The sequence below is a fragment of the Erythrolamprus reginae genome, unplaced genomic scaffold (assembly GCF_031021105.1).
Source record: "Erythrolamprus reginae isolate rEryReg1 unplaced genomic scaffold, rEryReg1.hap1 H_33, whole genome shotgun sequence".
Classification (NCBI taxonomy): Eukaryota; Metazoa; Chordata; class Lepidosauria; order Squamata; family Dipsadidae; genus Erythrolamprus; species Erythrolamprus reginae.
The window spans coordinates 376,935-400,370 of NW_027248488.1; the positions used below are offsets into that span (position 1 = coordinate 376,935).

At 46.4% G+C, this 23,436-nt stretch overlaps 2 protein-coding genes and 1 pseudogene across 2 annotated transcripts in view; all 3 read right to left on the reverse strand.

The window, feature by feature from the left end:
* LOC139155611 (DLA class II histocompatibility antigen, DR-1 beta chain-like) overlaps positions 1-23,436 on the reverse strand; it is a 39,929-nt gene that overhangs the window by 5,845 nt on the left and 10,648 nt on the right. The window lies entirely within an intron of this gene.
* LOC139155612 (zinc finger protein 723-like) lies at positions 8,063-8,786 on the reverse strand (annotated as a pseudogene).
* LOC139155608 (zinc finger protein 493-like) lies at positions 8,063-19,908 on the reverse strand. The gene is made up of 6 exons (XM_070730808.1): positions 19,810-19,908; positions 18,898-19,496; positions 16,811-16,931; positions 16,653-16,720; positions 14,226-14,352; positions 8,063-11,021 (listed from the first exon to the last, which is right to left on the reverse strand). The coding sequence occupies exons 2-6, from the start codon at positions 19,309-19,311 to the stop codon at positions 8,791-8,793; spliced, it is 2,961 nt and encodes a 986-aa protein (XP_070586909.1). The 5' UTR covers positions 19,312-19,496; positions 19,810-19,908; the 3' UTR covers positions 8,063-8,790.

Here is a 23,436-nt window from a genome sequence, read left to right on the forward strand (position 1 = left end):
GCAGCTGCCCCGGGTGACAAGGGGGGAGGCGCCGCCCCATGGATGGCTGGAACTCGGGGGTCACAGCCTCCCCGCATCCGGAAGGGAAGCCAGGAAAAAACCCCGCTGACACTCCGGGCAGGAAGAGGCGGAGAGGATCTGCGGGGATCCCAGCCGGATCCTCTCCCCAGGCCCTCCCCCTCTTCAGGGGGGAATCTCCGGAGGGATCTGGTGGCTTTCCCAGAGAAAACGGCGCTTCCCTTCCTGGAAACACGCGTCTCCCTCGCTCACAACGTCTGGACGAAGCGCCTCAACCCCGATCGTGTAGCAATCTCCCTCTTTCTTCCGGTGCGTCGAGGGGATCCCCCTTTTCCTGCCAAAGCAGATCCCGGGATCCAGTCTGGATCTCGAGGGGAATCGGGGGGCGGTTTTTGCCCCCAAAACCCACAGTCTCCCTCTGGTGATTCTGTCACTCGGATGAGAAGGGCGGAAGAGAGAAAATGAAAGTGGAAACGTTTCCGAACAGATTTTCTTCCTTGGAAAAGGTGTCAGTATTATTTAGGAAGGAAGGAAGGAAGGAAGGGAGGGAAGGAGGGAAGGAGGGAAGGAGGGAGGGAGGGAGGGTGGGTGAGTGGGTGGACAGTATATGAAACCAAACAATACAGTTACAATTTATAAAAAGAACCAAAAATTTTAATAGAGATTCTGGGGACTTCGTTATTTTGCTTTTATTGAGAATTGGTTTTGAGTTGACTGTTTGAATTGTTCCTGAGGAGACCAACATCTGCTGCTTGTTTCTGATGTGACAGACGGCTAGAAATCATTTGTTGTGAATGGAGCTTTGTTAATTGGCTCCAGCTTATATGATTGTTTACTGTCGGAAATTAGAACTAACATCTCCTCCAATGGACCCAGCGGTGGATCCTCTGCCTGGATACAGTTTTCCAACCTGCTCTGCTTGGGCAGCCTTTCTCCCCTCCTGACCCAGGACTGGGGGGGGGGGGGGGGTCGCTCCCAGGGGAGGAATGGAAAGAGGAGCTTGGAGACCCCCAATCACCCCCCTTGCACCCTGAGCCTCAGGAAGGTGAGAAAGTCTAAAGGGCTCCTGAATTTAAAGGGGGGGGCAAGGACCAAGGAAGGTGAGACCCCCCTTGTGCTCCCCCCATTTATCATTTCTGCTCCACTCTAACCTTCTCCCCTCTCTGTAGACAAGGAGAATTGGGCTCCCACGAGGTCTTCCAAACAGCAGGAACTGAGCAAGGGGGGAGGGGAGAGTTTCAGGGAGATCAGACAAGGCTAAAAGAGGAATGGGAAGTGGATCTTTGGAGGGAGGGGAGTTCGAGGAGGGCCTGAAGCTTCCCCCTCCTTGTCTTGGAGGGGTTTCAGCCTATGCAGTAGCCCAGAGGCCTCCTGGTGGTCTCCCATCCTCAGGCTGGCCAGGCCGATGTCTCTCAACTAGGTGAGAGCAGGGGAGGCTGATCAGCTGCCAGCTGTCGGAGGTTGAAACAGGCAGCGCTCAGAGCCCCAACCCTCTCCCGGCTGCAGCAGGCAGACATCCCACAGGGCCTGTGTCCTGAGATGGCCTCAGTCCTTTCCTGGGATGGGGGAGGGGGGCTGGAGGGGTCAAACTCTCCCCTGGCCCAGCACCGGCCTCAGAAGGACAGAACTGGGTCTCCACCTGCAGCTGAAGGAGGAGGCAGAGTCCGAACCTGCCCCACAATTGTGTGTTTCCACACACACAGTCACACCAAATGGGCCCCAGATCCAGAGACTCTGGTGGGACGTCCATCGCTCTCCTGATCAAAGCAGAACTTCTAGGCCCTATCCATGTTTTCCCCTGCAAGACTTTTGATTTTCTCTGAGTTCTCCCTGACACCCCCACTCCACACACACACACACACACACACACACACACACACATAGAGAGAGCATCTCTTCTTTCTGCAAGCCCCAACAGCTGAAGAGGCGCGTGGGCTTCGCTTCCCCAGCCTGAAGCGTTGGGCTCCTCCGAAGCGGAACTGGGGAACTGGCCAGGATCCAGCAGGCAACAAGCCTGGATTCTTCATCAGGGCAGCTCAGGGACTCTCCTCCTCCGCCCCATGGCTGAGTCTCCAGGTGGGGCAGCCCCTTCGTCCTTGACTTATAAGGGTTCATTTAATGACTGAAGTTTCAATGGCATTGAAAAAAGTGCCTCACATTCCTTCTTTTATTCTTTTGAATGTTTTTTAAAAATAATTTCATGTAAATACTTGTTTTTAGCTTTGCTGTATGTGAATCAGTGTCACTTGTGAGTTGGGGGGCTATATAAATTTGAGAGAAATGATTGAGGGAGATAGATGGATGGAGGGATAGATAAACCTTCATACTTTGAATAGAAGCAGAAACATTAGAAGTATCTTTGTTCACATCAGCATGTTGTCCATTTGTTGTCTTTAAATACAGTGGGGGAGGGGGAGAGTATTTAACCCCCTGATACAGAAATGATGAGTCCCCTGGAAGTCATGAAGGTTTCTCGGCTGACCTTTGACACCTCGAACCTGCAGCTCCCTCCACAGATTTTCTCCGGGATTCGACCTGTTTATTCCTCGCATTGCTGCCTTTTGATTGACGCCATATTTGGTTTCTACATCTCCTGATTTGTGTCCTTTTTTCTTCCAATTTGATTGATTCTCCTGAGATTTGACTTGGGAATCAGTTTCTAAACCTTCGTCTCCCTCTCACTTCGGTTTCACTCTCAAGCCCTTTGGATGAGAAGATGTGGTCAGTTCCCACACTGACCTTCTGGGTCCTTGTGAGGGGCAGCTCATCCCCTGCCAGAAGCCCCCACGGAGGTGTTGTGGACCATGGTCCAAGGATCCCAATTCCTCTCTGGAGAGACCCGTCCCCTAAGCCAGGATGGACTTCCAGGGTGCTGCCTTCCCTCCTTGGATGGTTCCCTTTGTGGGCAGAGCGGGAGAGAAACCCCCCTGTGCCCCCATCTCTGGGGCTCCCACTGGGCCCTCCTGCTCCCAGTCTCTGGGCCTCGATTCCAGGGAGTTTATCCTCCCTCTCCGCAGGAAAGAAGGGAAAAAGGTCCATGTGGAGGAAACGCGTGGCTGCTGTCCAAAGGAAGAGGGAGACACGGAGAAAAATCGGCCCTTTTCTATCAAGAGAAATGAACGTCCGCAGCAGAGAAGACAGTCGGGAGCCTCCTGAGGTAAATCTTAAACAGCGCCCAGAGGGAAAAGGCAGGGGGGAAGGACACGCCCCCTTCCCACCCTCAGCGACCAATCAGAGCGCAGATCCCCTCAGGCAGGAGCCCGCCCTCCCTCAGGCACAACGGGGTGTTTGTGACCTTTGCTTTGTGCACTTTCCTTCTCCAGCCATGAAATTCACTCTCTTCACATTTAAAGTCTTCAAAAGAAACTGAGCTGAGATTGAATTGTCAAGCGCACCTCTTTCCCGCCTTTTCTCCCATCCAGGCACTTTGCCTCAAATCCACCAGGGGGCGCTCTCTGTCAAGGGATGGGAACTCCCGGCGCTTTCCCATTGGCCCACCGGAGGGTGAATGTCACGAGGGGCTTTCCAGAGGAGGCTGAGAAGGAAGTGACATCACTGAGCCTTGCCAGGTAACTTCCAATCCAAAAATCAAATCAATCTATCCATTCCTGCCCACTGCAGCTTAGACGGCTTTTGACAAGCTGCCTTCCTGTTCCGCTGGTCAGGAGCTCTTTGTTGGCTCCGGGCAGGGCCGCCATCAGGAATTTTGGGGCCCCATACAGCCTAAGTGTCTGCCCCCCCCCCGCCGCCATTTTAAACTACATTTTGCAGCATACCAATTATGTATTAAATTTACCTTTCACAAAACAAAATTAAACCCTGCCACTACAACAAGGTACACTTGCTTGACAGATTAATAATATGAGTCATTTTGTTAAATCTTTTGGTCAAGTATGTTTATTGCTATAGTGCAAATATGACATCATAAAGGAAAGCACAGTGAACTGTAAACATATACACAACATATAACAAATATAACATTACAAAGTGCAGCTGTTAGGGCCACCAGTTCTGTCATATATTCAGCTTTAGTAAAGCCGCACTGATTCCACATGTCTCTTCGGTGGCCTCTCAGTTTTTGACCAATGTGTTAATAATGCAGAAAATATATTCAAGTCACATCAACATATTACATACATATAAATAAATAACCAGAACAGTGCAAATACACAAAATTAACAAAATATTATTAATTTTGCCATCAACAATATTAAAAGCAGCAATAAGATGGCACAAAGGATAAAGACAAAATACTCCTGCACCACACTAGAAAAATACTTGTTTTCACAATAATACCAATAAATAACAGGTAACCAGAAGATAAATTATATGCAATAATGTTTAAAACTATACGTAAACTCCACCACAGGTGTAAAAAAAGGTCAACTCTTTACAGATAATTATCGCCTATTAAAAAATACCCCTAAAAAAATTGAAAACATCTTGCGGTAGCATAATCAAAGCGGGGAAAAAACAAAACAAATAGGATCACCAAATATTGCCCAATTAATCCAATTACAAACCTAGTTACTAATTCCTTTATATAAAAAATTAAAAATAAGAAAGTTAAAAAAATAGAACTAAATCTATAAAGAAATTGTTCTGTCTGGGTGCCTCCAGACTTCAACACCAACTGGAAAAAACAGCCAGACACGCTGGTAAAAGCAAAAGCACTTTATAGCTTGAAAAATAAACACAGAGAAAAACCTGTTCTTCCCAACAGACAGGCTATGAGACTTTATAGCAGAGTCCTGATGGCCAGACAATACAGCAGACTTCTTGCTGGCACACCCACCACTGTAGAGAATAAGACCCACACCTTTGTCCCCCAAGGTTTCAGTATTCAAAGTCACAAACCAGAATTCCAAGACGCCAAAGATCACAGCCAGGTCCCAGGACTCCCAAAGATAATACTCCACAAGCCAGGAAGCGTGGGTCTGCCTTTTCAGCCTTTCCAGAGAGCACCACACCCAAACCCAGCTGTTGCCTCTTTAGTGCTGAAAGTACCTGGCTAATTGGTCCCTTCGTTGTGTTGCTCTTCTCTGTCGCAGATCGATTATTGCTTGTGCATTTTCCTCTAAGGAATCCAGGCTGCTTGCTGGGCAGAGCTCCCTCTCGGGGGACTCTGGCTGTCCTCCCTCTTCCTCAGCCTGAGATTCCTCCTCCCCGTCTGCCTGAACCTCCTGTTTCTCATCCTCCCCCTCTGAGCAGGAAGCCGGCAGAGGATCAGCCGTTCCCTGAGGGGCCTCAGACGGAATCACAACAGAAATAAGAACACAAAGAGATATAAACAGAAAATAGAAAATTACACTAAGTAGATAAGGTAACTATGAATATAAAGACACAACAGTATGAAAAGAAAAAATAAGAAAAAGAAAAGGACAGTGCAAGAAAAAGGAAGAGGAAGAGGAGGGAAGAGCAAAAAAACTTTCTCTCTTCTCATTAACCTCTCCACCTATCTCCTTATAGCATTTTCCAAAGCTTGCAAAATTTTAAAATTGTTTTATAAAAAAGAACACACCCTCATGTATCATCAAATCCATATTGTGAAGCAAATGTGCAAAAAATCCAAGATTTTTTCTCATAGATGTACCTACTGTTAAATTCCATAACTTAATATATTTAAGCTTTTAAATGTGTAATGTAAAATGTCTCTTAACAAATAGCATGTCTGTGGCTCTAAGAACAACACCTTTTCTTTCTCTTTTCTTCTTTCTTCTTCTTTTCCTAGGATGTTATCATATTTATTACACATACCGTGAGATGTTACTGTATGCATTTAACATAATGTAGAATGTAAAATGTAAAATAACAAATTCCCTTTTCAGATCTTCTCTGCACAAGTCTCAAAATATGATGTAGTTGTTTGTTTTTTGAAAAGTCCTTAGTCCTTAGCTCTACACAGCTTCTCCTTTGCATATTCAAATCTTCCCACTTCCCACAATGCTTGCTTCTCGAATCCAGGATGGTGTTTGCTTCTCGAATTTAAAATGGTGAGACGGCTCCAAAAAACATATCAACTCCAAAGCAACACATCTTTTCCTCACACTTAGAAGGGAACAATTTCAAAAAAAAACCCTAATGTATACCAAGTTAGCCCTAATCCAAACTTCATCTTTAACAGCTATGAAGCTCTTCAGGCAGAAGAGAGAAAACTAGGCATTTTTGCTGATCTGTGCTCTTGCCTGGGCCCGATCGTAACAATTTAGCAACTGAATCCAATTAGCTTCCTTAGCACTCCAACTCACCAGCACACTGCAGATGTTACCGGTCTTCTTCAATCGCCCCCCCCCCCCCCGCCCATTTTTCGATTTGGCCGGGACCTTGACGCCAGTACCGGTAATACTGCCCTATCGGCGGCCCTGGCTCCAGGGGGGGGAGGTTGACATCCCCTCACATACTGCCAACATCATCTCCCTTCTTCACCTTCTTTTGACCCGGTTCTGATAGAACCAGGTTCCCAGGCAACACAGATATCTAGGTTCCCCGGTGGAACCTGGGGAACTCCATGTCACCACTGTGCTTGGCCACGCCCCTCTTGTTGAGAAGTGGGATTTTTGAGACCAAAGGAAAATGGTTAAAAAGGGAAGGCTACTGGAAAGAAAGAAAACCAAGTTCATATTAATAGGCTTAAGAGAACTGTATTAATACTATTAATGGTGGATAGAAGAGCCCCGGTGGTATAGTGGTTAAAGTGCAGTACTGAAAACTACTTCTGCTGATCACCGTCTGCCAGCAGTTTGGCAAATCAAATCTCAGTGGACTGAAGGTTGACTCAGCCTTCCATCCTTCCAAGGTCCTTAAAATGAGGACCCAGATTGTGGGGGGCAATATGCTTACTCTCTGTAAACCGCTTAGGGAGGGCTGTGAAGCACTGTGAAGCGATATATAAATCTAAATGCTATTGCTATGCTATTGCTATAGTTAATTAAGTTCAAGGTTTAGGGTAAAATAGCCGAGTAGTAATTAAGATATGTGATGATGCATTTTATTTATGGGAAAACAGATTTAGTAGAAAAAATGGGATGGGATATTTGATATACCAGTATTTTAAATTGTGGATTGTTAAATTAAAGGGGTTTTGTGTAAGATTTGAGGATGATATATATTGATTATAGCAAAACAAAACAGTAGATGGAACATGAAAGGATAATTTAAACTAAATTAAATTAATTAAATTATGAGAAGTTGAAATATAGTGGGACAGAAAATATGAGAAATGTATGTAGGAAATAGGATGTTTAATTGATGTTATTGTAAGGGATTGGGAATTTGAGTGATTAGTAATATTATGTTTGTATTAAGAAGAAAATAAGATAAATATGTAAGGAAAATATTGTGAGTTGGAATTGAAACAGAGATGACAATGAAATGGGACTATGTATATGGAAAGGTATTTAAGATAAATCTAGACACTTTGTACATGAAATATGCAATGTTTGTTAGAAAAAATAAAACCTTTTATAAAAAATAAAAACTTTTAGGAGGGGTTCAGATGAAGGGGGAGGAGAAACTCACCTGCAGGTGGTTAGACAGGAGTTGGTGGAAGGAGAAAAAGACCCAATCAGGACCCTTCAAAACATATAGGAAATAGTATAAGGGCAGACTAGATGGACCATGAGGTCTTTTTCTGCCGTCAATCTTCTATGTTTCTATGCAGCTTTTAAATAAAATTTGGGATTATAGATTAGTATATTTAGTTTAAAATTAATTGGATTTAGGCTACTATATTGTATTGTTTTCTTTTTATGTTATAAGCCACTCGAAGTCCTCGGAGAGGGGTGACATATAAATCCAAATAATAATAATAATAATAACAACAATAATAATTTCTCATGTGGGTTTGCTTTGTTTTTCATAATAAGTCCATTTGCATCTAAGAACATTAACAATCTTTATGGACTAGCTTTAAAAAAAGGAAGTAGCTGTACAAAGTGAAACAATTTGTGACTATTTGTGTGAACAAGAAATGTAAATTCTAGATGAGAAAAAAATATGTCAGCAAGAAAAGGGATGGAGCATTTTTTAAATAAAAGAAAATTGAAACGTTACAATTTGGCATTTTATTGAAAACATCTTCAACTTGTATAGATTACTTTTAGTAGTTTATTCAGCTTTTCATCCTCCTGAGGTGGCTAAAATGAGGACCCATAAACTGCTCAGAGAAAAAGTGGGAAAGCATTGTGGAATAGTACATAAATCTAAGTGGAATTGCTATACAGTTTCTCCAGATTCTTTTATGAGACGATAGATATCTATTCTGAGCAAAGGTCTTTCAACATTCTGTGCATTTATACGGCTTCTTCCCTGTGTGGATCATCTTATGGGAAGTAAGTGCACTGCTCCGAGCAAAGGTCTTGCCATACTCCATGCATTTATAGGGCTTCTCATCTGTGTGGATCCGTTTATGGGAAATAAGATTAGGTTTTTGAGCAAAGGTCTTTCCACATTCTGTGTATTTACACGGCTTCTTCCCTGTGTGGATCATCGTATGGGAAATAAGTGAACTTCTATAAGCAAAGATCTTTCCACACACTATGCATTTAAATGACTTCTCCCCCCGTGTAGCTTCTTTTATGGGAAATAAGATTAGGTTTTTGAGCAAAGGTCTTTCCACATTCCATGCATTTAAATGGCTTCTCTCCTGAGTGGATCTTTTTGTGTCCACAGCCACTTGTAAATGTCTTTCCACATTCCAGGCATTTATATGGTTTCTCCCACGTGGATCCTATTATGGGAAGTAAATGTACTGCTCTGAACAACGGTCTTTCCTCACTCTATGCATTTACATGGCTTCTCCCGTGTGAACCGTATTATGGGAAGTGTAGTGTTATCAGCAAAGGTCTTTCCACACTCCATACATTTATATGGCTTCTCTCCTGTGTGGATCATTTTGTGTCTTCTAAGTCCTCTTCCATTAGTAAATGTCTTTCCACAATCCATGCACTTAAATGGCTTTTCCCTCATGTGGATAATTTTGTGGATAGTAAGTCTACTGCTCAGAGCAAAGGTCTTTCCACACTCCATGCATTTATATGGCTTCTCCCCTCTGTGACTCGTGTTATGGGAAGTAAGACGACATCTTTGACCAAAGGTCTTTCCACATTTCATGCCCTTACATGGTTTCTCCCCTCTGTGAATCAACTTATGGGAAGTAAGTTGCCCGCTTGTTCTAAAATATTTTCCACACTCCAAACATTTAAATGGTTTCTCCCCTATGTGGATCAACTTATGGGAAGTAAGATGAGCTTTTTGAGCAAAGGTCTTTCCACACTCCATGCACTTATATAGTTTCTCCCCTGTGTGGGTCATTTTATGGTAAGCTAATGTACTGCTCTGAGCAAAGGTCTTTCCACACTCCATGCATTTATATGGTTTCTCCCCTGTGTGGATCCTGTTATGGATAGTAAGTTGCCAGCTTGTTCTAAAATATTTTTCACACTCCATGCATTTAAATGGTTTCTCTCCTGTGTGAATCAACTTATGGGAAGTAAAATTAGCTCTTTGAGCAAAGGTCTTTCCACACTCCATGCATTTATAAAGTTTCTCTCCTGTGTGAATCAACTTATGGGAAGTAAGATTACATCTTTGACCAAAGGTCTTTCCACACTCCATGCATTTATAAGGCTTCTCCCCTGTGTGGGTCATTTTATGGTACGTAAGATGAGCTCTTCGACCAAAGGTTTTTGCACACTCCATGCATTTGTAAGGCTTCTCCCCTGTGTGGATCAACTTATGGGAAGTAAGTTGCCTGCTTGTTCTAAAATATTTTCCACATTCCAAACATTTAAATGGTTTCTCTCCTGTGTGAATCAACTTATGGGAAGTAAGATAAGCTCTTTGAGCAAAGGTTTTTCCACACTCCATGCATTTATAAGGCTTCTCCCCTGTGTGGGTCATTTTATGGGTATTAAGTGCACTGCTGTAAGCAAAGGTCTTTCCACACTCCATGCATTTATATGGTTTCTCCCCTGTGTGGATCAACTTATGGGAAGTAAGTTGCCTGCTTGTTCTAAAATATTTTCCACATTCCAAACATTTAAATGGTTTCTCTCCTGTGTGAATCAACTTATGGGAAGTAAGATAAGCTCTTTGAGCAAAGGTTTTTCCACACTCCATGCATTTATAAGGCTTCTCCCCTGTGTGGGTCATCTTATGGGAAGTAAGATGAGCTCTTTGACCAAAGGTCTTTCCACACTCCATGCATTTATAAGGCTTCTCCCCTGTGTGGGTCATTTTATGGTTCGTAAGATGAGCTCTTCGACCAAAGGTTTTTCCACACTCCATGCATTTATAAGGCTTCTCCCCTGTGTGGATCATCTTGTGGGAAGTAAGATGATCTCTTTGAGCAAAGGTCATTCCACACTCCATGCATTTATAAGGCTTCTCCCCTGTGTGGATCATCTTGTGGGAAGTAAGATGATCTCTTTGAGCAAAGGTCATTCCACAGTCCATGCATTTATAAGGTTTCTCCCCTATGTGGGTCATTTTATGGGAAGTAAGATGATCTCTTTGACCAAAGGTCTCTCCACATTTCATGCACTTATATGGTTTCTCCCCTGTGTGGATCAACTTATGGGAAGTAAGCTGCCTGCTTGTTCTACAACTTTTTACACTTTGCAAACATTTTGTGTCAATCACTTTTTGAGATACAAGAAAGTAATTCCCAAGAAAAAGAATTAATGTCCCATTGTAATTTTGTCCGTTGTGCTTCCTTATAGCATCTTCGCCTTTGTTTTGGGTTAAATAGTGTTCATCTACTTGTACTTCAGCTTTGTTTAGCTTCACACTCTTCCCAATATATTTTCCCCTTATTTTAACTTGGGGGAGAAAGTCTTGCATCGGAGCATCAGTGGAGGATGAGCTTTCCCGATTCCAATTCTTTGACTGGTTTCTCTCAGGGCTTTTGGCTTCCATTCCAATTCCAAAATTCTCCACTCCCTTTTTAGCATCGATCACTTGGAACAGTTCACAGGAATCTTGATCCTCCTGCCCATTATCACCTTCAAAGCAAAAGGGAAATAAAAAATGGTAATAAGATTAGAGAAAAAGATCAAAGTGTAGAAAGTCAAGTGGATTTCCTTATGGATTTCTCCGAAATTCCACTAGGTTGTACGTTTGCATGCTTACAGAGGTGTGATATAGACATGATGATTTCTATATTCATGAATCATCAAAGTTTTGAAACTATCTGGAAAACATCTCATTCTTTACAATTATCTATATACAGTGGTGCCTCTACTTAAGAACTTAATTCGTTCCGTGACCAGGATCTTAAGTAGAAAAGTTTGTAAGTAGAAGCAATTTTTCCCATAGGAATCAATGTAAATGCAAATGATGTGTGCAAACCCATTAGGAAAGAAATAAAAGCTCAGAATTTGGGTGGGAGGAGGAAGAGGAGGAGGTCAGTCGCTGCCGAAGGAAGAAGGTGAGGTGAGGGGAATCCAAAACTTTAAAAAGAAAAAAAGAGGGACTCTGAAGTGGCGACGAGGAGCATGCGCCTCCCATACACCCGGTGAGAGGCTGCCTCACGTACACTGCACCAGAGAGAGAAACCCAGGGGGAACAGCAGGAAACTGGCTGGGTCTTTGTGCCACTCTCAAATTTCCTGGGAAATTTTACCGGGCTCAGGTTCTTAAGTAGAAAATGGTTCTTAAGAGGAGGCAAAATAATCTTGAACACCCTGTTCAATTCTTAAGTAGAGGCGTTCTTAGGTACCACTGCATATGCACATTTCACAGAGACTCAGTTCCGAGTTAAGACATAGAATGGAATAACAGAGTTGGAAGGGACCTTGGAGGCCTTCTAGTTCCACCCTCTGCTTATACAGGAAACCTTACATCACTTGAGACAAAGATTTCCAGTGCTGGAGCATTCACAACTTCTGGAGGCAAGCTGTTCTAACTGATTAACTGTTTTAACTGTCAGGAAATTTCTCCTTAGTTCTAAGTTGCTTCTCTCCTTGATTAGTTTCCACCCATTGCTTCTTGTCCAACCTTCTCAGCTGCTCTTTATTATTATTTATCATTATTATTTATTGGATTTGTATGCCGCCCCTCACCGCAGACTCGGGGCGGCTAACAACAGTGGTAAAACAACATGAACAATCCAATCAATAAAAACAAATAAAAAACCCTTATTATAAAAAACCAAACATACACAGAAACATACCATACATAACTTGTAATAGCAATGGGGGAAAGAATAACTTAACTCCCCCATGCCTGGCAACAAAGGTGGGTCTTAAGCAATTTGCGAAAGACAAGGAGGGTGGGGGCCGTTCTAATCTCTGGGGGGAGTTGGTTCCAGAGGGCCTGGGCCGCCACAGAGAAGGCTCTTCCCCTGGGGCCCGCCAAACGACATTGTTTGGTCGACGGGACCCGGAGAAGGCCAACTCTGTGGGACCTTATTGGCCGCTGGGATTCGTGCGGTAGAAGGCGGTTCCGGATGTATTCTGGCCCAATGCCATGTAGGGCTTTAAAGGTCATTACCAACACTTTGAATTGTGACCGGAAACCGATCGGCAGCCAGTGCAGGCCGCGGAGTGTTGCAGAAACGTGGGCGAATCTAGGAAGCCCCACGATGGCTCTCACGGCCGCGTTCTGCACGATCTGGAGTTTCCGAACACTTTTCAAAGGTAGCCCCATGTAGAGAGCGTTGCAGTAATCGAACCTTGAAAATGACTTGACTCCCTCTTCTTTTACTGGAAGTCTTCTCTAGTCCTTTTCAACAAACAAGACATTCCCAGTTCCTGCAACCATTCATGTTTTAGACTTCAGTCCCCTAATCATCTGTGTTGCTCTTCTCTGCACTCAGTCTGTAGTCTCTACCTATTTTTTACATCATAGCGACCAAAACTTTATACTTTATACCCTAGGTGCTCTCAGTCATACTGCACGAAGCCTTGGTTCTTCAATTGGATTGGGAGATGCTCTTCCATGATCTAAGTGTGAAAATTCTGTTCTCACATAATTTTGGAGGTTTCAGGGGACAAATGACAACATGCTCCTCTCACATGACCTCCACAGGACACATAAAAGCACACCTGGTTCCAACTATGGCCTTACCAGGACATTATAAAGTGATATTAAGACTTCATGCGTTCTGGATTCTATCTCTCTGTTAACGCTGCCTAGGATGGTGTTAGCTTTTTTGGCAACTGCTTCACATTGCTGGCTCATATTTAAATGGTTGTCCACTAGACTCTAAGGTCCCTCTTATAGTTACTTCTATTGAGCAAGGTACCACATATACTGTACCTGTGCATTTTCTTTTTAGAAACATAGAAGATTGACAGCAGGAAAAAAAAGATATTTTATCTTAGGATGGATATATTTTTATCCCTGGCATGTTTAAATTCAGTTACTGTGGATTTACCAACCACGTCTGCTGGACGTTTGTTCCAAGGATCTACTACTCTTTCAGTAAAATAATATTTTCTCACGTTGCTTCTGACCTTTCCCCCAACTAACTTCAGATTGTGTCCCCCTTGTTCTTATGTTCACTTTCCTATTAAAAACACTTCCCTCCTGAACCTTATTTAACCCTTTAGCATATTTAAATGTTTCCATCATGTCCCCCCTTTTCCTTCTGTCTTCCAGACTATTTATTTATTTATTTATTTATTTATTTATTATTTAGATTTGTATGCCGCCCCTCTCCACGGACTCCATACAGATGGAGTTCATGAAGTCTTTCCTGATACGTTTTATGCTTAAGACCTTCCACCATTTTTGTAGCCCGTCTTTGGACCCATTCAATTTTATCAATATCTTTTTGTAGATGAGGTCTCCAGAACTGAACACAGTATTATTCCAAATGGGGTCTCACCAGCACTTTATACAGTGGGATCACAATCTCCCTCTCCCTGCTTGTTATATCTCTAGCTATGCAGCCAAGCATCCTACTTGCTTTCCCTACTGCCCGACCACCATTTTGAGACTGTCAGAAATCACTACCCCTAAATCCTTCTCTTCTGAAGTTTTGGCTAACACAGAGCTGCCAATACAATACCCAGATGGAGGATTCCTTTTCCCCAAGTGCCTTATTTTACATTTGGAAACATTGAACTGCAGTTTCCATCTCTTTCTTATAAACCAAACTGCTACTTAGAAGACCATGAAGGGGGACTGGAATTAATGTAAGAAGAAGGAAAAAAAACCAGAGATGAAATGATTTTATACAGTTACGTATAGAGGAACCCTTACCTAAGGAGGCCACCATCCTCGATGTCTCCAACATGACTTCGTGGTACAGGGCTTTCTGGCTGGGATCAAGCAGCAGCCACTCTTCACTGCTTAAAGAGATGGCCACCTCCCCAAAGGACACAGGACCCTAAAGAAGCAAGAATCCCCGTGAGCAGACGCGATGGAATTTGCAAGATCTCCTTCAAGCTGCAAATCCTAAAAGCCCAAATATGCCTGGAGGTTCTCAGTCATCCAGTCAGTCAGGTTCTGCCTTTAGGAAAGAAACCCCAAATGCATTGGCATAGAACGTGAGACGTGGCTCAACAGGAGTCAGGGATCTTGGAGTCCTAGTGGACAACCACGTAAACATGAGTCAGCAGTATGCTACAGGTGTCAAAAAACCCACAACAGAATCAAAGTCTGTATTAAGAGAGGGATGGAATCAAGATGACATGAAATATTACCGTGTTTTCCCCAAAATAAGAAGGGGACTTATTTTCTTTTGAGCCCCAAAATATGGCTTTGGCATTATCGGGGGGCTTATTATTTTGGGGGTGCAGTAGGGGGCAAGTGTCGGACTGGATGTGGGAAGTGTGGGATGGAGACTCATTTTTGGCAGCTGGGATGTGTTGGGCCGCAAGATGCCCATTCTACCAGGGACTTGTAGCTCTATCGCGTTCCTCCGTCTTGCGTCCAGGAAAAACATTGTAAGAAAAAAATCTCGCGAGTCCGAGAAGTATGAAGTTTTATCACAATGTTTTTCTCTGGACACAATGCCAAGGTATAAAGCCCTTCATGGCATCGGACGAGAATATCTCTGGGACTGCCTTCGGCCGCACGAATCCCAGCGACCGATTAAGTCCCACAGAGTTGGCCTTCTCCAGGTCCCGTCGACGAAACAATGTCGTCTGGCGGGGCCCAGGGGAAGAGCCTTTTCTGTGGCGGCCCCAACCCTCTGGAACCAACTCCCTCCAGAGATTAGAACTGCCCCCACCCTCTTTGCCTTTCGCAAACTCCTCAAAACCCATCTCTGCCGTCAGGCACGGGGGAATTGATTCCCCCAGGCTGTTTCATTTTATGTGTGGTTGGTTTGGGATGCATGACTTTTTTTATAATAAGGGTTTTAAACTGTCTTTTTTAACCATTAGATTTGTACTATATATCGTTGTTGTAAGCCGCTCTGAGTCTCCGGAGCGGGGTGGCATACAAATCTAGTAAAAAATAATAATAATAATAATTTTTTTTTTTAAAAAAAAGGTACACTAGAAAGGTAAGGTGTGCATCATGTGGCCCAACATGTCCCACCCTGACCCAATGGCAACAGCAGCCTTTCTGCTTCCGTTCCCTGCCATCTCTTTATCGAGGGATGGCAGGTTGGGGCAGGGGGGAAGCGAGACACCTGGAGCGAGAGACTCCTTTCCTTGCTGTCTCTTCTCCCCCTCCCCTCGCCAGGCATTTAGAGGTGTAATTTGAAGAGTGGAAATGGGGCAGGGTGGGCCGCGAGATGAACGTCTTTCCTTTCCAGCTCCATTGCGTTCCTTGGTGTTGTGTCCAGGGAAGCACATTGTAAAAACAACTTCTTGCGAATTTAATCAAACGTCTGGAACTCGTGAGAAGTTTACTTTTACAACGTCCTTCCCTGGAAACAACACCAAATAACGCGATGGAGCTACAGGTCCCAGGTAGAACAGGCATCTGGTGGCCACCTAAGTCGAATCCTCTGCTGTCTCCGGCACTTTGAAATGCATCCCTGCCTGCTAGTAGGAGAGGCAGGGATCGAGGCTCTGGAGCGGCCATGGCGGGAGAGGGGAAGAGCCCCACATCCCCCACTCCACAGTGACATGGAGAGACGCGAAACAGCCCTTCCACCTGCCCGCCCCGGGATCCGCCTCCCTGCACCTCTGTCTTGGCAGGCGACTCTCTCAGTGGGCTTCATAGAAACATAGAAGACTGACGGCAGAAAAAGACCTCGTGGTCCATCTAGTCTGCCCTTATACTATTTCTTGTATTTTATCTTAGGATGGATATATGTTTATCCCAGGCATGTTTAAATTCAGTTACTGTGGATTTACTGACCACGTCTGCTGGAAGTTTGTTCCAAGCATCTACTACAGTTTCAGGAAAATAATATTTTCTCACGTTGCTTCTGATCTTTCCCCCAACTAACCTCAGATTGTGTCCCCTTGTTCTTGTGTTCACTTTCCTATTAAAAACACTTCCCTCCTGGACCTTATTTAACCCTTTAACATATTTAAATGTTTCGATCATGTCCCCCCTTTTCCTTCTGTCCTCCAGACTATACAGATTGAGTTCATGAAGTCTTTCCTGATACGTTTTATGCTTAAGACCTTCCACCATTCTTGTAGCCCGTCTTTGGACCCGTTCAATTTTGTCAATATCTTTTTGTAGGTGAGGTCTCCAGAACTGAACACAGTATTCTTTTCTTACTTGATTTGGAGGTTCAACCGCTGTTTGCTCTCCTTGATAAAAAACAGAAAGCTTCATTCTTTGTTTCTCTGTATTGAATAAATAATTTCAAAATGCATAATTAAAAAATAGTAGGAGATATTCTATAGAAGAGATGGGCAATTGGAAGATTTCATTACCTTCTGAGGTGTCCTTGAGGTGACTTGGCTCTTCCCAAGGGATCCTCTTGAAAAATAGCTCATGAGGGGGATTTGGTGGCTTCTTCTGTCCCTCAGGATCTCTGATCTTCACAGTGCCGCACTTCAAACAGGAGGAAGGAAAAAAGAAGCAAAATTAATATACGTGACACATAAAGTGGATTCTTATATTCGGGAACAGAACCTCAAAGCCCCCAATATCCATCTGGGAGGTTGAGTGAGAAAACAATAGAACAAGGTTTTCAAAAATTGATGAATTGGCCAATCTTAAAATACGATCACAATTAATATTTTATTCTCTTCACTCTTCTCCTTGTATGTCAAATCATCATATATAATCAACTTGCTGAGAACCGTGGCTCAACGGAGTTCCCCTCTTCTTGAAGGGGATCCCCGATATCCCTGCCTTTTGGGGACCTGGTTCTTTTAGAAACAGGTCGGAACCACCCTGGAGGGACGGTGAAGAAGTGGAGAGCTGCTGGCAACTGGAAGGAGTCAGAGACACTCCACCCCCAGCCAGCCGGCTTAGTTCCACGACCAGAGGCAGGGGACAATGGTTTGTTAAAGCCATCCAAACTGTGGTGGTTTCGAACAGAACGATTGAGTTAAGAAGCTGGAAGGACGGAAGTGCTGGAGGTGGAGAAGAAAGGCTGGTGATGGATTTGGAGAGCTACTTTGCTGGAAAAATAATTTGGGACTCGTTTCTTCTGAGTTTAAAGGAAACAGCATATAGAAAAATTGGGGAAATGGATAATCAACAATGAAATGATTTATTTATTTAATTGAATTTATATGCTGCCTGATCCCTGAGGGCTCAAGGTGGCTTACAGCAATAATTGTAAACAATATAATCAGATAAAATATTTAGTAATACTAAAAAACACTCCTTAATAATAAAAACCCTATAATATAATCACTCCATTCATATACCAAACATCCCAATCAGTTCATGTCTTGGCTGGGGTTAAAGATGTAAGTTCTCATAGTCCCCAGGCCTGCTGGCAAAGCCAGGTTTTCAAGGCTTTTCGGAAACCCAGTAGGGTGGGGGCGGTGTGGACCTTGGAGGCTAGTTGGTTTCAAAGAGCGGGGCCTGCCACAGAGAAGGCCCTCCCCTGTGGGCCTGCCAACCCACACTGTTTAACCAAAGGGACTGGAGGAGGCCAACCCTGTGGGCTCTGTTCGGTCGCAGGGTGGTATGTGGCAGGAGACCATCCCATAAATAACCTGGTCTTAAGCCATCTAGGGCTTTATGCATAAAGGCGCATAAAGGCGCAATCCAGTCTAGAGCCCCTGATGCAGCCTTATTCCATGTCTTTGAACAGAGGGTATACAGGTAGTCCCCGGCTTATGACGTCCCTGACGTACGACATTTCGTCGTTGCGACGACCCGGGGACAGTTTTGAAGCCACAACTGCCGCCTCCTCCTCCATTCGGGCGAAGGGATCTCTGTGATGGGCGGCGGCTTCGGAGACCCTGTGGAAATCCCATCACCCGAACGGAGGTGGCGGCGGCTTCAAGAGACCAACAGCCGGTCCTTCTCGGTGCTGCGCTGCTGCTGCCTCTGAGGTTGCCGCCGCTGCCTCCATTCGGGCGAGGGGATCTCCGTGGTGGCCAGCCTTGGAGGCTGCAGCAACGCAGTGCCAAGAAGGACCAGCTGTTGGTCACCTGAAGCTGGTCTTTCTCGGGGCTGCGTTGCTGTAGCCTCCGAGGCCGCCCACTGTGGAGATCCCCTCACCCGAACGTTCAGCAGGAGGCTGGCGGTTGGTTGCTCAGAAGCCGCCGCCGCCATGTAAGTCGGAATATTCATGTAAATCGGAATATTCCAACTTACACCAAACTCGGCTTACGACGGGCCGTGGGAACGGATTCCCGTCGTAAGTCGGGGACTACCTGTATGTTGGAGTTGTATTAGCATGTTATTGTGGAGAAAACATTTTTTTAAAAATTGCAAAAAAGAAAAAGAATTGATGAATTGCCACATATAATGAACATCAGAGAAGTTTAGGAAGGAGGGGTGAAGTATTGAAACGCAATCTTTATACTCTTTTGAGCTCCCAAAAATGTCTCACCTGCAACTGGACCTGCTCCTTCTGCTCCTGCTCCTGGTTCAGGAGGAAGCCTTCCAGCAGGGCCACCGCCTGGGAGCTGGTCTCTGCTCCACACTCCCGCACCCAGCTCTTCATTTCTGGGGGCAGAAGGAACAGGAGCTGCTGCAGAACCACAAGGTCCAGCATCTGGGCCTTGGTGTGGTTTTTTGGTCTCAGCCATTGCCTACTAAAGTCATGGAGTCTCCTGCAAAGTCCTCGGGGATCTCCAGCCTCCTGGTATTGGATGAACTTCCAGGGCTGAACTTCGGAAGGGGGGATGGATTCTTCCTCCAGGACCTTCTGTCCAGTTCTTGTCCAGAGTTTCCCTTCTTTCCCAGGCTGAGCAGCTGAAGGGCCTTTTCCAGTTCCCTCCTTTGCAAGAGGTGGTGTCTCCATCCTTTCTCTGTCCTGAAGAGGAACTCCAAATGGATCCAAGGACTCTTGGGGGCCTCCAGGTGCCTTTTTCCTTCAAAGGACCATCTCTAGGGCTCCAGGACTGGTCCATGCAAGTAATTCCACATTTCCCCCCCAGGAGAAAATTTTGCCTTGGAAAGACCACAAATGATTTCCAGTTTCTGTAGCTGAGATGGAAAGAAAAACGAAGGTTAAGAATGAGAAAGTGGTATTTCCAGCACAGGGCTGAGGTCCTCTGAGAAGGGCCGGGAAGGAGGCAGGTGGAGAGGCCGCCCCGCTTCTCTCCCCCTCCGGAGCCAGGATCAGGTCCTCGGGGAGCCTGGTTCGAATCCTGCCTCCTTCTCACTCGGCTTCTCTCTTCTCCTGCTGGGCCTCTGCAAGGCCTCCCCTCCCCTCCTCCCAGTCGGATCCTTCCCCGGCTCCCCGTTTGCCCCTGCGGCTGGGGAGCATGGGACCCAGAAAGACAACCCCATCCCTCACCCGGGGCCCGTCTCGATGTTCTCCGCCAGACTCTCCCGCAGCCTCTGCGCCTCCTACGGAGTCCAGTGTGCAAGGAGAGCGAGTGCGGCATCCTAGAGCGGCGAGCCTTTGTGACGTCACTTCCTCCGCAGCCTCTGTTGGAAAGGCAGCCGTGACGTTCGACCTCCGGTGGGCCAATAGGGAAGCGCCCGATGTCCCCTTCTCTTGGCGGAGGTCGCCCCTTGGTGGATTTGGGGCAAAGTGTCGGGATGGTAGAAAGGGCGGGAAAGAGGAACCCGAAGGGAGAGGACGGAGATGATGGACATGGGAGATGCGGGGGGGGGGGGGGGGGGGACCCTCGATGACTCAATGTCAGAGTAAGGCTTCGAGGCGGCACTTTCTTTCTGTCCCGGAACCGTCTGTGGAGATGGAGAAAAATCTCTGGAGGATTTGAACTCGCCTCCTCCAAGAACAGCTGCCCTGAAGAGTCCACAGAGATCGGAGGAAGCCTCCAAAGGGTCCAAATCCTGTCAGAAACGGCCGGGCGGTCAGAAGACGAAGACCGGGAGCCTCTATGGGGAACCTCCGAGTTCCTCGCCGCCTAGAAGCGGGTCGTCAAGGGCGGACTCGGATTCTCCTCCAGCCCAGAGAGTTTCGGGCGATCTCCTCACGCTCCTCCCCCCACTCGAGATCCCCTGTGTCTGGGAGTAGATCCCCTGCAGCGGTTGATCTGCTTGAGAAGATGGTGGGGACATCCATGAGGAGGCTCCCCTCCCCCCAGCCTTCAGGGCTTTCGCTTCCCAGTGGCGCCTCGTGAGGCGAATTTCCCCCTCGGTCCCTCCGTGGAAATGGGTTTTTTTTCTCCTCATAATTCAGCTTTATTTTCCTTTTCCACGATCTCCCTTTCTGAGGTTTACAATTCTATCTTTTTCTCTAGCCAGAGATGAGGCGCCCTTTCGCCCTCTTCGCTTCTGAATTCAGAAGCCTGAGGTAAAAAATGCTTCCCTCCATTACGGAACGAGGTCCCCGCCCCTTTCTCCTCAGTCTCTTTCCGCGGGCACCAGAGCCGAGTCAATCTGAGAAAGGGAGCTGTGTGTAAAGAAAGAAGACAAATCGATGTTGAAAACCACAATCTTTTCCCTGGCTGTGGCTTCTCTGCTTGTCTCCCACCTTCCTCCCCTGCAGGCCGGGCTTCCCCAGAGAGCCTCCCGGTCCTCCTCCCGGCCGTTTCTGACAGGATTTGGACCTTTCGGAGGCCGCTCCCGATCTCCGCGGAGGCTTCAGGGCGGCTGTTTTTATTTATTTTTATTTATTGTTACAGTTGAAAGGGACCCTGCAGGTCATCTAGTCCAGTGTTTCCCAACTGCCAGCGAATGCTGGCTGGGGAATTCTGGGAGTTGAAGTCCAGATATCTTCAAGTTGCCACGGTTGGGAAACACTGATCTAGTCTCTCTAGCTTGGGCAGGGGGTTCTTGAGGGAGGAGAGTTCAAATCCTCCAGAGAGGTTTTTCTTCCTCTCCACAAACGGTTCCTGGACAGGAAGGAGACGAAGACGGAGAAAATGGCGGCTCTGGAGAGGTCGAGGTCTCTGTCTGACAGGGAGTCATTGAGAGGAGCCTTTCCTCCTCTTCCCATGCTCACTGCCCCCCCTCCCTTCTCAGACGCGCTCCTCTTTCCCGCCCTTTCTGCAATCCTGGCACTGCCTCAAATCCACTAGGGGGCACCCTCTGCCGAGAAAAAGGAACTCCAGGGGCTTTCCCATTGGTCCACTGAACGTCACGGCAGGTTTAGCTGAGGCGGCGGCGAAGGAAATGACATAACAAACGCTTGGCGCTCTAGGACTTTGCACTCACTCCCCTTAACCGCTGGTGGCTCTGCAGGGGACGGAAAGGCTGGTGGGGGGCATCCAGACGTGCCTGGGTTTAGGAGCGACCCGTCAGGGATCCCAGCCGCCCTCTGCCTGCAGGGGAAAGCGTGGATGCCGGGAAGGCGGCAGGGATCCAGGGAAGAGGCCGAGGGGGGGGGGGGGAGGGTCGCCCTTAAGGAGACCCAGCAGGGGAGGAGAGAAGCCGGGTGAGGAGGAGGCAGGATTCGCACCGGGTTCCTGGTCGGAGCGGCCTCTCTACCTCTCCCTGCCCTGATTGGGGGGCGGGCAGATTGGGTGAAGGTTGCTTAGTGGCTGAATTCCATTTTCTAATTCTTTGCCTCCATCTCAGATACAGAAACTTTAAGCCATTTATGGTCTTTGCAGGGCAAAATTTTCTCCTGGGGGAGAAAAGTGGAATCACTTGCAGGAAAGGAAAAGGTGGATGCACGAGTTCTGACATCCATAATTCGCTCCCCCTCCTTTCTCATCTCTCTTTCCTTTCTCTCCCTCCCTCTTTCTCTCTATCCTTTCTATCACTCACTCTTTCTCTCCCTCCTTCATTTCCTCTTTCTCTCCCTCCCTCTTTCTATCGTTTCTATCTCTCACTCTTTATTTCAATCCCTCCTTCATTCCCTCTTTCTCTCCCTCCCTTTCTCTTTCCTTTCTCTCACTCTTTCTCTCCCTCCTTCATTTCCTCTTTCTCTCTTTCTATCCTTTCTATCTCTCACTCACTCTTTATTTCTCCCCCTCCTTCATTCCCTCTTTCCCTCCCTTTCTCTCTTTTTCCTTTCTCTCTCCCCACCCCAAAACACAATTATCTCCTTCTGTCCATCCAGGAACTGATGGAGCCCTGGTGCCTGAAGTCCTAAGCCTGCTACAAGTTCATGGTGGCTAGCGCCACTAGCTACACTTTTGGCAGAAGGAGATCCTTGTGCCAAAAGAGACGTCTAGAGAAGCGATGGAGGAAGAGTAAGTCCGAATCCGATCGAACACTTGTAAGAGCTTTTATTAAGACTTACAAAGTGGCGCTCAAGGCGGCAAGATGCGCGTACCCTGCCGCCTTGATTGCATCAGCGGAATCCCGCCCGGCTGCTCTGTTTAGGGTGACCCGCTCCCTTCTTAACCAGGAGGGAGTTGGGGAACCCTTGCAGGGCAGTGCCGAGGAATTTAACTCGTTTTTTGCTGATAAAGTCGCTCGGATCTGCTCGACTCCAATTGCATAGCAGTATCGGCTGACAATGAGTCAGTCGAGGCAACTGGGGCTAAACGTCTTTGTCCATCTGTCTGGGAGGAGTTTGACTTGGTGACACCTGATGAAGTGGACAAGGCAATTGGAGCTGTGAGTTCTGCCACCTGTTTACTGGATCCGTGTCCCTCTTGGGTGGTTTTGGCCAGTCGAGAGGTGACACGGAGCTGGGTCCAGGAGATTGTCACCGCCTCCTTGGGGAGTGGGTCCTTCCCGGCTCCTTATAAGGAGGCACTTGTGCGCCCCCTCCTCAAGAAGCCTTCCCTGGACCCAGCCGTGCTTAATAACTACCGTCCAGTTTCCAACCTTCCCTTTATGGGGAAGGTTGTTGAGAAGGTGGTGGAGCTCCAACTCCAACGGTCCTTGGAAGAAGCCGATTATCTAGGCCCTCAGCAGTCTGGTTTCAGGCCTGGCTACAGCACGGAAATTGCGTTGGTCACATTGATGGATGATCTCTGGAGGGCTCGGGACAGGGGCTTGTCCTCTGGCGGGCCTGGGACAGGGGCTTGTCCTCTGCATGGTGCTTCTTGATCTC

Coding starts and splice junctions, on each gene's coding strand:
- LOC139155608 (XM_070730808.1), bottom strand. CDS start 19,311: ATGGAGACACCACCTCTTGCAAAGGAGGGAACTGGAAAAGGCCCTTCA. Junction 16,721..16,810: donor CCTCAAGGACACCTCAGAAG/GTAATGAAATCT, acceptor TATTCAATACAG/AGAAACAAAGAATGAAGCTT. Junction 11,022..14,225: donor GAGGATGGTGGCCTCCTTAG/GTAAGGGTTCCT, acceptor TTTGCTTTGAAG/GTGATAATGGGCAGGAGGAT.